At 49.3% G+C, this 14096-nt stretch overlaps 1 protein-coding gene across 1 annotated transcript in view; it reads right to left on the bottom strand.

The window, feature by feature from the left end:
* Positions 1-10179: 10179 nt before the first annotated feature.
* Positions 10180-14096, bottom strand: part of Antxrl (ANTXR like) — a 30846-nt gene continuing 26929 nt past the window's right edge. Inside the window, exons 17-18 of the mRNA XM_059273138.1 lie at positions 13477-13557; positions 10180-10605 (exon numbers count right to left, since the gene is read on the bottom strand). Of these exons, the coding sequence (XP_059129121.1) occupies positions 10186-10605; positions 13477-13557 (501 nt within the window). The 3' untranslated portion in view covers positions 10180-10185. The remainder of the gene's footprint in view (positions 10606-13476; positions 13558-14096) is intronic.

The raw sequence follows: 14096 nt of genomic DNA, 5'->3' as shown, positions 1-14096 counted from the left end.
GGCTTTCCACCAGGCCATCCTGTTTGTCTCACAGACGCTTTTCCCAGGGAGAGGAAGATTCACTACTTGGTCTCTACTCAGTGACTAGACACGTCTACTCCCCGGCTAGTAGGTGTGGTTGTGTGCACAGGCCTAGGCCCCACCCAGCACTCCCTCCCTGCCACCTCAGGCATGGCTTGGCTCTGGGCCCCTCCTGTGGCTCCCAGGCCCCACCCAGACACTGCCTGGACCTGCCCTAAGTGATCACATCACTAGCTGCAAATGTTTGGGCTGTGGCTGTCACACAGCTTGGAAACTCTGAGGTAGCCTTTGAAAGGCGACTTGGTAAACATGGCTGTTGCTTCCTACAGGTTGGCTAGAGCTCAGTCACAGGAGAAAGGAATCCCACATGCAGCCCTCCCACTTATACCATCTCTACATGATCAACTGTAACAAGTTCAGCACAGGACAAGAAGACAGTAGCGCCATTCACTGGGGTGCATTGTGTCTAAATCCCTCTCCAACCATCCTGTAAAGCATTCCCCTTGAATCATTATCACAGTCCTAGGAAGCAGGTACGAGTTCCGTGTGCTAGAGGGGGAAACATCCCCATGCACCTAGATAATTGCTCAAATGACAGGTCCTGTGAGAGCAGAGTCATCGTCTGCCAGCTCTCATAGGCTGGGAGGCTGCTGCCTCCCACTGGGGGCCGAGGATATGCTAGTTGCCAAGGAGAAGGAGGACTCTCCCCAAGAGGCTCATTTTGGGGATTTGCCTACACGTCTAAGAATGTTCCTCAGCACGGCTCTCCCTGTGCCACCCTTAATTAGCTCCTCCCTATCTTGCTCCGTGAAGTCGTTGCCTCTGGGAGCATCACCCAGTTCCAGGAAGGCTCCTAAATAGCTCTTTGCCCTCATGGAAACAGTTTCATGGTGACTTCAAATCCAAGGAAACCTCACAGAATGGCGCCATGGTGTGAAATGCCAAGGTCCCGACCCCTGACTCCAGTGCTCTTTGCTCTGCATGCAGAATCTTCAGCCTGGTCCTTCTTGTGGCATGGGCTGGGATGGGGAGGGATGGCCCCAGGCTGGCAAGCAAAGGGGAGGGGGCAACTGTGCCCTAGGAAGGCAGCTACTGGGAAAACCGGAGAGCCATTGAGCAACAGCGCTGTGAGATGCCTGCCACCAAAGGGAGAAGGCTGCAGCTGCCTCTGCACCACAGGGTGATGGAGGACCCATTCCAGGCCTTTGGAAGCTTGGATTCCCCTGCATTTTTTAGGGTTGGTGCACACTCATGCTTGTGTGCATTGAGAGGCTTCCATCCAGGGACATCCATGTGAGTTTCTGGAGCCAGTGATTCTGGAACTGAAAGAGCCTGGCCAAAGTCTGGAAGTACAGGTGACTGAGAAGGGTAGAGGGTCCTTGGATGAAATGCCAGCCTCTGTAGGGATTTCTGGGCTCAACCATATTCCATCCATGTATCAGCTATTAAATCTTCATGTCACCATGTGCCTCTGGCATGATACAGCACCCCCTTATCTACCCACTGTGTGCCCACATTCCTTCTTCACTGAGCGTTGGAATCCACAGAACTTTAAAATGCACTAGATAGGGTCTTCATAGAGGAATTCACTGTACTGTGTGTTTCCTATCACTTAGGCGGGCCCTGGGAGGGATTGCTCCAGAAAACGATGGCAGAAACTTGCCTAGGATCTGGGGGTGGGGGCGGGGGCGGGGCGGGGTAGGGGGAGAGCAGGGCTCAGCAAACCCAGATCCTAGTCCAGCTGAGTGCTATGGGTCCCCAGATCCTACTCTCCGTGCCATCCATGTCTCAGAGTTCAGAGTGACGCTTTTGGTTGCATTCTAGACACTGACCTGAGTACATGGTACAGGCTGTTCCCATGAGCATAAATGGACCTGCACACTAGAGGTGAAAGCGTAGGGCAGTGGTTTTCAACCTTCCTGGTGCTGGGACCCTTTAACACAGTTCCTCATGCTGCTGTGACCCCCAACCACAAAATTATTTTTGTTGCTACTTCATACCTATAATTCTGCTGCTGTTATGAATCATAATGTAAATATTTCTGGAGCTAGAGGTTTGCCAAAGGGGCCATGACCCACAGGTTGAGAACCTCTGGCATAGAGGCAAGCACAGGATTTAGTTTGAGTGAAGGGCAGGAAGTCTGTTTAGCCTGGGACCCGGAGTGCTGGGAAAGGCTGTTCAGAAAAAAAAGATTTTCCACTGGGTCAGGCAGCGTCGTAGGAACTGGCTATGCGGAAGGGGGCCAAAGGAGGCCTTGGCACAGCGCTTGTGTACGGAGGAAGCATGCGTGCGAAGGGTCAGAGCATGTGTGAGTGTAGAGATGAAGCCTGTGCGCAGAGCTCATTATCATTCACGTTAGCGTCCGGCAGAGGAGGGAGAGGCCTGTACAAGCTTGCAGTTGGAAAGGGAGTGGCCTGCTGCAGCTGAAAATGGCCGAGAAGTGGGGAGGAAAGAAGCAGGTGGAGTTTGGGCCTGGGTGGGGCTCACAGACTAACAAAGGATGTCTGAGATGGTGAGCACCCAGCTGTACTCCCGTCCCACCCGACTGGTGGGAAATGCAGGGCGCTGGTAAGAAGGGTATAGTACAATGTGTTCTTCTGTGAGGGCCTGGCTCAGGTGCTTAGATGGTCTGCCAAACACAATATGACTGTAGTTTAAATGATATGACTGTAGTTTAAATGAGATAAGGAACATCAGGTCGCAGAGGGTTAAGTGGCAGAGTTTAGAATGTGGTATAAACGAAGCTGCCCAGCCCTAGAGCTGGTTAGAGATGCCCGCCCAGCATATCACATTTGAGGGAACACCTACGTGGTCCCAGAACATAAACGCACTTGGGGCCCAGGAATGGCATCTGCAGCATCAGTGGGGCACTTTTTGGCCTCTGCTCAGTGTGTCCTTCAGCATCCTCCCATCCCAGGCTTCCTGGGATCTAACCCCTCTGGGTCTCCCCATCATAGCAGGCATCACTGTGGGTTTTTCCACTGTTTGCTCTGCCCAACAAGGCAGTACACACAGCTTGTGGGTTTGTGTTCTGCTTGGGCATCTTCCTGTCTGTTACCTCTGACCACTAAGAGTGGAGAGCTGCCACACAATGAAGTCTCTCATCTGCTCCTCAGATGCCGCTTCCCTCCAGAGGCAAAGTCAGTTCCCAGGGCTGCACATGGCAGCTCTCCCTCTTTCCGGCTCCATCTAGCCACGTTGAGTCTCTAAGTCAATTTGCTTTCAAAACGTTGCTTTCATTCTTATCAAACTCTGCCTTTTCCAGACCATCCTGTTCTCTCTTTTCTTGGTTTCTTATTTCCTCACTTCTTTAAATGTATTAAAATTTGTTTATTGGAGCAAGCATAATTCTGTAACCAGCATGCCTATCTATAAGCAGGAAAAAAAATCTGAACACTATAGTAGCGTATGACTGGCACTAGATTTTAACCTCTTGGCTTCTTGGATTTTGTTTCTTGACTCTCCTTGTGGAGATGCAGAGGAATCTCCCCTCCTGGATCCTCTTCTGCTGGAAGGTTTTCCCAGAGAGCCCTAGTACTCTGGATAGGCAAGGTGTTTCCAGAAGGAGTTATGCTGAAACTGTTAAACTCTATCAGCTGCAATGAGCTAGCTGTAATAATGTTCCTTGTTCACCGCGGACTCAGAGCAGTGATTCCCACAGAGTCCACAGCAGGAGGTCCTCTGAGCTATGCCCTGGGCAGGAGATGAGGTTTTTGGTTGTGTTTTAGGAAGTTAGGATTGGGATAAGGTTAATTTTCCCTAGCTTTGGCTTGCAGGGATGCAGATTCCAACTCTAAAGTCTGGCAGAAAGCATTTTATCCCTTTAGGCAGAAGCCCTGTCCTTTTCTACTTTTATTTTCTGAGGCAGGGTCTCTCTACATAACTCTGGCTGTCCTGGAACTCACTATGTAGACCATGCTGGCCTGGAACTCACAAAGGTCCGCCCGCCTATGCTTCCTGAGTGCTGGGATTAAAGGTGTGCACCACCAGACCTGGCTTGTCTTAATTCTTTAAACAATCATCCAATAATTTGGCTTCGAGTTACTTTCATTATAATATTTCTTACACATTTTCTGACACTTGGAAAACTGATCTCTCGCTTTTAGCTAAATTTTGCATTGGTGAGTTGTGCTCAGCATTGAGCCTTTGGCTAAGTGGATAAGCATGAGCCTATGTGAGTGGTCGGTAGGCACACATCTCTGTGGGTCCCCCCACTCCTCGATATTGTCTTCAGTAGCCCAGGACAGGCACAGAAAAGGCAAACAATTGTCTCCCTCCACCTGCATCCGGAGTTTTAACCTGAAAGAGGGGTCAGAGACAAGTATGGTGGCTCAGGAAGCTGAGACAGGAGGGTTATCATGGGATTGAGATAGCCTGGGCTATGTACTGAGTCCAGGTCGACAGAGATGAGGAAGGCGTGGTTGAGGAAAAATCAGAAACATGTAGAGTGTTGGAATAAGAGTGGGCCATGAGTCTGGCTCAGGTGTGGCACTGGAGAGAAAATGCAGGTGTGGTTGAGGGTTAAAATAATCTAATAAACTAATAATAAACTAATAAAAATGAAATAAACTAATAAATAAAATAAATATGGGATGGAAGTATGTCTCTAAAGACTGTACAAATTGGAAGGTTCCATGGAGCTGATAAGCGCATATCTGAGCTGTGTTTAGCAGATGGCCAGGTTCAAACCTGGCTGAGGGTGGGGAGAATTTAACATAAGGAATAGTTCAAGACCACCACACCGGGTGGGTTATCACAGGCGTTGCGGTACCATGAATACCATCTGGCTTTGGGACGCAGGGTGTGTGAGCCAAGTGCCCCGGTCTCCTGGAACAGAAAGAGATGAAAGATGTTGGGAGGGGGGGGGCAGGCCTCTTTGATGGACACTCAATTGTGTAGGGTTCAGAGCTCCAATGTGTCAGCCCTATAGAGAGGCTGGAGCTGACTGCCTGGCTCAGGGCTGGTGGCTCCCAGCTCTAACTCTGCTGTTCAGAGTAGGAAGTGTGTGTGTGGTTGGGGGCTGTGTGGCTTGCGGATGTAGTGTGATGCAGGGCGCTGCTCCAGGCATCTCCACACTCTCAACTCTTTAACATCTCTAGAAAGGAGAAAGTAGTTCCAACCATTAGAAATGTAGTACAAAACCAGCTAAAAGATGGAACATAAGTCTGCATTTGTAGTCCCTCCCTGGAATTTGGAGAGCGGCTTAGTGGACAAATGTAAGCTCTGAGCGCCACCTTCTGGAATAGTGTAGCATCAACACTGGCTCCCTCACCCTCGCTCCTCAGGTCTCAGAAAGAGGCCGGGGCATAGAAGGAAGGCGTGAGGTGCCTAGGCAGGAGTGTGGGGTAGACAGGTTATTCTCAGTCTCCTCTACCTCCAGGGCACAGCTTCCACAGATTTAGCCTTTCTGAGGTGCTCAACCCACCCTCAGACAACAACAAACAGGGAAGAAAGTTGAGGAATTTTAGTCATAAGCAGAAATTTCATCTCTGAGTTTGAGACACCCGAGTTAATTCCAGGCCCCTGAGCTGAACCTCGACCTTCTAGCCTTGGTCTCTTTGTCATCCCCAAACTGTCACAGGGTCACTACTCCCTCATCTGACCAAGGGACAATATGCCTCCTTTTACAACCTTGCAGCCTGGCCTGAGCTGCTGGGCCCCAAGCCACTGTGATGTCATGTGTTTGTCATGTGACAGAAAGCTGATGGGCACAGCTTGGTCTGAGGTGTCTGGCTCCCAGAGAAAGTGCTGCTGTCACGGTATTGGTCTGAGGTACTTGGTCAAGGAAGCTCACAAAGCCAGGGTAGCAACGACGCTGTTGATACCACAGACCTACGTTTCTTTTTCTGCTTTTTGTTTCTTTTCTTTTCTTTTTCTTTTTTTCGAGACAGGGTTTCTCTGTGTAGCTTTGTGCCTGTCTTGGAACTCACTCAGTAGCCCAGGCTGGCCTCGAACTCACAGAGATCCACCTGCCTCTGCCTCCCGAGTGCTGGGATTAAAGGCGTGCGCCACCACCGCCCGGCTCTTTTTCTCTTTTTCTTTCTTCCTTCCTTCCTTCCTTTCTTTCTCTTTCTTTCTTTCTTTCTTTCTTTCTTTCTTTCTTTCTTCTTTCTTTCTTTTTCTTTCTTTCTTTCTTTCTTTCTTTCTTTCTTTCTTTCTTTCTTTCTTTCTTTCTCTCTCTCTCTCTTCCTCTCTCTTCTTTCTTTCTTTTTAATTGAAATTTTTTTCATACAGTGTATTTTTTATCATGTTTTCCCCTCCTCCAATTCTTACCAGATCCTCCCCACTTCCTTACCCAATCAACTTCATGCTTCTTTTTCCCTCTGTTTCCTTAAACAGACAAGACAAAATCCCCCAAACACACACACACACACATACACACACACACACACACACACACACACACACACACACACACGCAACAGAAATAACAACAAACAAGCAAAAGACCAATAAGATAAAAAAAATATGCCAAACAAAGCAAAATGATACCATATACATACCAAGTACAAAAATACTATTGAATATGTTTTCCATTTGCCAAGTACTCCTGGGCATGTGGCCTGCCCCAAAGTGTGTTAATATACATAATGAGACTTCATGGAAGAAAAGTGGTTTTTCCTTTGCTGGTGGGCATCAATTATCATCCTAGTTAGAGATGGGAGCCCGTGTCCCCTTCTCCCTTCCAGTGCTGGGACCCTGTCTGCCGGGCCTTCTTCACTCTGCCACAGTCTCTGTGAGGTGAGTTCATGCACAGCCCCTGTTTCTTGGACAGAACGGGTGGAACTCTCCCAGGCTCCCCCACTGCCTGCTCCAAGCCCTACTCATGTAGGCCCAGGTCGTAGGATGGAGGCGGCAGGCAGATGTGGGGCTCTGACAGGACAGGCTGTGCTTGTGTGGGTACGTGCTGATGGGTTCTTTTCTGCCCACACAGCCCTCAGCTTCCCGGGGATCTCAAGAAAGGTGGGTGGGAGAGAACAGGAATGAAGTGTGTGGAGCAGCAGGGCTCACTCTGGAGAGACCTTGGGGCAGGTTCCTCACCACGTTGAAGACCACTTGGGGGTGCTTACTCAGTCTGTGGCCACATCCTTAAAACAACCCCCATTCCCGTGGGCATTCTCCAAGATTTCTGTTTCACCCAAGAGATTCAAGATAGAAATAGAGTTCTTTGTAATTTGAGATACTTCTCATCTGGGGACCCTCCTCCTCCAGCGTTGGGCAAAAGTCTCATGGCAGAAGTCACCAGCCCGCTGTCATGGCTGCCCTTATGACACCCAGTGTCCAGCCTCATGGATACTTCAGTTCAGTTTCAGCCCGGTGGGGCTGGGTCTCTGGGCCTGGTCACTACTTAGCTACCTATGTTAAAATGTAGATGAGCTCTCTGCAATCCTTAAATTCTGCCTCCCTCCTCTCCCTGTACCACGCCACTGCCTGTACCACGCCACTATTCAGAGGACACTGCCACCTTTTAGAAGCTTCGGCTCTGGAAGATGGAGGGAGGTCGCCCCAGGCCCGTTGGTTTCCATTGGGTCTGATCATTCTGGTAGCTATACTAACCGACCATAAACGGTGTGGCTGACAAACAATAGGAATTTACTACTCGCAGCTTGGGAGGGTGAAGACTAAGGCTGAGGCAGACTAGTGTCTGGTGACTCAGTTCTGTAGCTCTTGGTAGGGCCTCTGGCTGTGTTCTCATATGACAGATGGACCCTTAGGCCGTGAGTCCCATTGATGGGGCTCTGCTCTCGGGACCCTGTCCCCCTCTATGGCCTCGTGCCCACTGTAATTTAAGGGGACAGGACACATTCAGAGCTCATTGTGAGCTGGCTGAACTTCCTGCTCCCTCTCTCCTACCCAGCGCAGACACAGGACTTCTCCCTCTCTGTAATCTTATGGGCCAGTCCTGTTAGTGTTATCGCTGTCTTCGTTACATACCCTATGCGGATCCACACTTCTGCTTCTCTGGAGAATCCTAACCAATAAACATGGCAAACACCTCACGACTTGTCTGCTTGGAATGTGAAGTAGAGAACAGAATATAAGGGGTGGGAAAAAGAAAAAGGGAGGGGAAGGAGGGGAGGAGGTAGAGGAGGAGGGAGAGGGAGAGGGAGGTGGAGGGGGAGGGCAGGGGGAGGGCAGGGGGAGGGCAGGGGGAGGGGAAGGGGGCTTTTAATAGATACCATATGAGTTCCCATGCAGACCTCTCCATCCTGGGCCGATCATGGTGCAGCGAGGAAGGGAAGGAGCCACAGCACCGGGACCTCGGCTTTGTGTGAACACGAGCTCCCGTTGAGTGTGAAGGTATACACGTGCAGTGTGCTTGTAGAGAGACCCTATGCTGTCACTGCTAGGGGTGTGAGGGACACTCCTGCCTTCAAGGAGCCCAAACAGGAGTCTGGGATGAGAGATTATACAGAGCAATGAGGAGGTGCTGAGCAACACAGCCGGGGGAGAGTCCTCTACCCTTGGGGACCAGGGCAAAGTCCCCAGGATGCACTTGCAGGTAGCTTCTCTGCACTGACTCTTGGTCCTTCCACTTGAAGACTGTAACAAGATGTCAGGCAAGCACTCATAAATGCTCAGAGCAGAGGATCATTTCCTCCGGTGAGAGGGAGGCATTAGCCAACCTCACTGCTGAGGATACCCCGACTCACTGGTGGCGCCTCAGACAGACAGGCAGACTAAGGACACAGCTAGGTGGACAGACACTCCTAGGTTCTGCTATGACGTCCCCTAGCTTCCAGGCTGAGGGTCAAGCATTGGGAAAGGGCGTCCTATAAACCAAGGCCACATCTGCCTCTGGAGGCTGTACCACTTTGACAAAAAGTGACGACCTCTGACTGCTAAGGGTGGGGCCCCACGGGGTAGTGACGGAACACTAGGCTACAGGCCTGGCCACTAAGGCCCAACCCAACCTGCTGTGCTCCCACTGGACCTGTCACAATCTTGATGCAGCACAGGTCTTTGGCAATGGGAGAGGGTCGTGGGTACCTGAGTTCACACCTTGTCACCAGCAACCTCTATTCCAATTTGCCCTTACTCTTCCCATAGGAGACGTTTGATTGACAGTAGAAAACAGCTGCCAGAAACAGGAGAGGACCTGAAGGGTGGGAGAGGCTCAGGTCCCATCTAGGTAAAAGATGGTACTCAGGTACACAGCCCCAGCTGTGACAGTCAAGGGCAGTACGAGACAGAACAGCTGGGGTAGAGAGAAGAAACAGAAACCCCCTGAGTGAGTACTTTGGAGGTCAAACTCATACAACAAAGAAAACTCCCACAAAAATCCCTGCACACAATATAAGGCATTCCAGAATAGCTTTAGTTTTGGAAACAAGGAGGATGGTACAACCATCACTATCCCCTGACTCAATCAATACCACTTACAAGCCAAGGTGTGACATATTTCCTCCTGTATTTGTGTTAGAGAAATTCAACTACAATGCCTGAGTATAACCTTCAGGGAAATGTGGAGTGTAGAAGGCTGCCATTTAATTAACTATCAAGATTTGAGACAACTGTATCATGGTCTCTCTGGGGAGTGTCCAGAGGACCCTGGGGCTCCTTGCTGGGTCATCACACTGGTGTACCTGTTCCCTGCAGGATCACATAGACATGGTGCACGTGTTGGGTGGCTTAACACTGTAATACTCAGCTCTATTGAAGCCTGATTCAAAGGACACACAGGTGAGGTTTGCCTGATCCAGGACAGTTTTGGAGGCTCTCTTGGATGTGGGGGGTACATGGCATATCTAGAAAGAGAAGTCTTGCTTCCAGAAGGGGATTTATTTCTTCCTAGGACACATTCACAAGGATGTAGGAAATGGAAACCAGGAACATGCAATCCAGATGAAAAGTTCAAGTACTTCTCTTTGCAAAAGCTTAGAGAAATAGAACTCAGTAGGGCATTTAAGGATTGGGAGGGGCAGTTTCACAGAGACCTTCGAGGATGATCCCATTCGTCCCAGCCTTTGCAGAGAGATGAAGACAGACTTGTAGGAAGTGGGACCAGAGGGCTTTGCCTGGTACCTGCAGCCTAATCTCACCTCAGATGGTGAGCATCTCTCTAGATATGGAGCGTGCTGATTAGCAGCAAACCAGAGCTTTCTCACTACAATCTAAGACCTGGTCCACATGTCCAATGCAATAAACAAAAGCCTCTTAAACTTAGAAATTTTGTCCTTTAGAGGATGGGCGACGAGGGTGGGTGTGACAAAGGGATTCTACAGATTGGCGGGTGTGGGGAGTGAGCAGAGGTAGCATCCTGGAGGGAGACCCGGTACACCCGGTTGGGCATGGGGACTGTGGATAGTTGATAGCGTAGTACTTCTGATTTGGTAGGCACATCTTTGAGCACAGAGTCTGTGTAACAGGGATACATTCTCTGCTGTTTCCCAGGCAGATCTTTGAGCTGCAGGATGCCTGTGGGATGCTGAAACACTCCCCGTTGGGTTGAAGAACAAGCCTTGAGGTGCACGGTGCTTGTGTGAGATGGAAACAGTTTCTATTGGGACTGAGGCAAATCTTTGGGCTGCAGGAGGCCGGTGAGCAGCCGGGATTCATGACAGTGAAGTTGGCGCATCGCCCCTGGAGGAAGGAGAAAAACACAAGTTCACAGAGATGTCGTTGGACTTGGGCCAGAAGGCTGAAGTTGTCTGACTTCAGGTGGTAGAGTCAGGACACATCAGGATTCAACCGGCAGTGCTGGCCTTGTGGATGCTCCTTTGAATCAAATCAAATCATAATCAACATGGAGTCACTTGTGTCAAGTCCTAATATAAACCAAGATTCAAACAAGGAAAGCTGATTATTTATGAAGGAAGAAATATCATTCATATAGAAAAACTACCATAAAACACAGTTAGGACCACACTGCCCAAAGATCACCACAAAGTTCACACATCAATGGCTGTGCATACACAGTAACTCCATAGCAACCCATAGCCCAAATGCCTAAAGATATATTGCCTTTTAAATCCCTTACAAAAAAGCGTCCACAAGGACATCCACTCATTGATGATCAAAGTGTGGGCTGGTGCCATTGGTACATTTGTTCTAGGTCCTTTAATATTCTTTTATGATTCCTTGTGGCCGAAGGTTATTGTCTCAAAGTCACTTGTGTGAACCTTCTAATTTTTGCCTTTAAAGTTTCCCTTTATTCTTTTAATGTGCACACAGCCTGCTCTGTAATGTGGGATCCTCATTGCAATGCCCCAGTATTCCCAAGTGAATCATTATTTTTGGAGAGTTTCTCTGATTGTAGATTAGGATGGCATCAGAAAAGTCTCTTTTACCTTAGCTGTTTCAAACAAGTTGTCTTAAAGAACCTGGCATCTGCCTCAGGCCTGTGAATGGCTTTCTACCAACCATTTCCAGTATTATCACAAGTATCTTTCTGGTTTCTGTGAAGTATGTCTGCAAGGACCTCAAAGGACCTCATGATTGTTTCTGGCGATTTCACTCTTGGCTTTACAGGTCTAATTATTTTGCTTCCTCTGCATAGTTAAGATGCTGTGGAAAGTCTTATTTCCATTTTGGTTTGTTTACATGTGTCTGTAAATAATTGAGCTCTTTCATATCTTGCTTATTTGTGAACTTCAAGAACAAAAAAGAACATTCTAAATGTTGGGCATTAAGCAGTCACTTTAAGTCCCACAAGATATGAATATTCACAAACACTTTGCATATATCACACTTTATACTATAAGATGTCCTGTCCAAATGTTTCCATTGATCACCCTGATGCCATGATACTTGGGACAGAGCCTGCATACAGAAGGGTCGGTTCACAACCTGGCTGTACCACTCAACAACCTCGCCATGCTGAGCCCCAAACTAAATGCCAGTGCCTCAGTTTCCACAGCTGTGAAGACAGCAGGACAAAGAAAGAGGCACACACACAACAAAAACGTCTGGAGCTGGGCTGGAGGGTGCTGTGCTGGCTGGCTCCTGACCATGAATATTGAAAGGTTTCTTGACTTTGAGGGTTTTTACTTTCCTTCCAACAGTAGAGTTGTTGGTTTGGTTAATCATTCACTTAGGGGAAGTCCTTAGACCATGTCTATCTAAACAGAAGTTACAGTTTCTCTGAGGCAGTTGTGAGAATGAAATGAGGCCCAGGTTCCAAGCAGCTCCTGGGGGTGGGGTGAGCATAGAAAGATGAGTGGGCTTGGGGACATCCTATGGTTGTTGTAGACACTCTGTTCAGGAGGACAGGGTCAGGGTTCCCACACTGAGCCTGTTTCCCATCAGCTTAATAGGCACAGAGATAAAGCACCGACTGAAGAGAACTGAGACTTCAGTGGATTTGGCTCAAGGATCACAAACTGGCCTGGATTTTGTATGTATTTACGAAGGAGACGGTGCCAACTAGACAAATTGCTTCGAGAAGTCGAAGGCCATGGTGCAGACATTCATTTTGTGAAGGTTCAAAGCAAACAAAACCACTTACTTCTGCTACAAAAGTGCCCAGGTTTACGGTAAAGTGAAACTTCTAAATAATCTCATGGGTTATGATTAGTTGAGGCACAAAAGCCTATGAACTGACGGGAACAAACAAGCTGCTAGATGAGGTTCTAGGAAGAGGCCCTCCAAAGTTCAAGGTCAGGGCCCCTCTGCACAGGTTAATTAACTTCTGAGACCCTCTTTGAGCCCTCATGCCTGCATGCCATAACCAGCCAGGATGAGGAGCTTAGAAACAGCCTTTCCACTGGGTGGCACAGGGAGGGAAGGAGAGGCACAACAGTTCCACCAGGATCTTGTCCCTATTGCTTTCATTGCCTACCAAAAAAAAGAGGGCCTGGGTGAGGCTTTGCCTGAAGGGCCCTTCAGGAAGGGTAGCATGGAGCACTCAAGTAGCCTGTAGTGGGACATGACATGAGCAGGGTCCCTGACTGCTGCCTCCACTCCCTGCTGCTAGGCTGAGGTTAAGTGCCCCAGGATGTTCTGAAGTGGGTTCCCGCTTAGACAGTTCTTCTTTGCTCAGACAGAAGACCAGCCTGGTGGAGCATCCCAGAGTGCCTTCATGCAGGAACCTGCCTGAACTTGCCAAGTGGGCTGGGCTAGTGTTTGGTTCTACACACACAGGCTGAGTACTGCAGGCTGACTGTCCTGCAGGAAGCTTCAGGCTCCCGCTGAAGCCCTCCTGAATCCCTGCTCTAAACAGTTGCCGGATGGCACCTTTATCTGTTCCTGCAGAGGGTGTAGCAGTGGACATCTTACTTTGTGTCCTGAAGGGAGCTACAGGTGCTAGCTGATACTCAATTTTGTAAGTCCTTGCGAGGGACTTCAGGCCCCACTTGACACTTATTCATAGTAAACCCTGAAGGGAGCAGTCCCAGCTAAAACCCACCCTTCCCAGTGCATGGCTCCGATGAGTCTGTGGAGTCAGAACACTGAGAGTTTAAAACATAAAGCAGTGGCTGCTCTGTGCCTTAGAGTTCCCTGTGTCTGGCTCACCTGGACCTTGGGATGACACCACATCACTGGCATCTGGTGGCAGCTTGGTTGAAAGTAGTTGTAGCATGTGTCCAGGCTTCCCTGAAAAGCAGATGTGATCATGAGCAAGCAGAGGGCACGGGAGCTGTCCTCCAAAGACACTGAGGTTCACATTACCTAGAACTCTGTCCACATGGACACAAGAAGACAAAACCCATCCTCTCCTAAGAGGGACCAGTCTAAAGACTTGGATGTCCGTAGTGGTCGCTGTGGAACACACAGAATTTAGAAAAATCTGGGACAAAACAGTGTTTTAGTGGAAAGAATTGTCAGTTGCTCTGGAGAAGTCTAGAAGTTTGAGGGGTGTGTGGTGGCAAGCAGAGGCCTCCGGGGGAGCTATGGGTTTTGTGAAGGTTCTGGGTAGAAGGCCTGGGAAGGGGGAAAAAGCCAGAACTTGGGCCACACAGGTCAGGCAGGCAAGACGCCCATGTCTCCATCAGGGCCAGCTGCCATGGGCCCGGGCAGAGTAAAGGAAGGTGGGGGGGCCAGCAGGACCCTGGGCCTAACTGTAGTGAAACTGATAGTCCCAACCCTGCAGCTCAGAGCCCGTGGGCCTATGGAGTGGGTGGCGGAGGCCAGAT

Source organism: Peromyscus eremicus, chromosome 9 (assembly GCF_949786415.1).
Source record: "Peromyscus eremicus chromosome 9, PerEre_H2_v1, whole genome shotgun sequence".
In the NCBI taxonomy this organism is placed as follows: domain Eukaryota; kingdom Metazoa; phylum Chordata; class Mammalia; order Rodentia; family Cricetidae; genus Peromyscus; species Peromyscus eremicus.
This window is presented reverse-complemented; position numbering and strand designations above follow the sequence as displayed.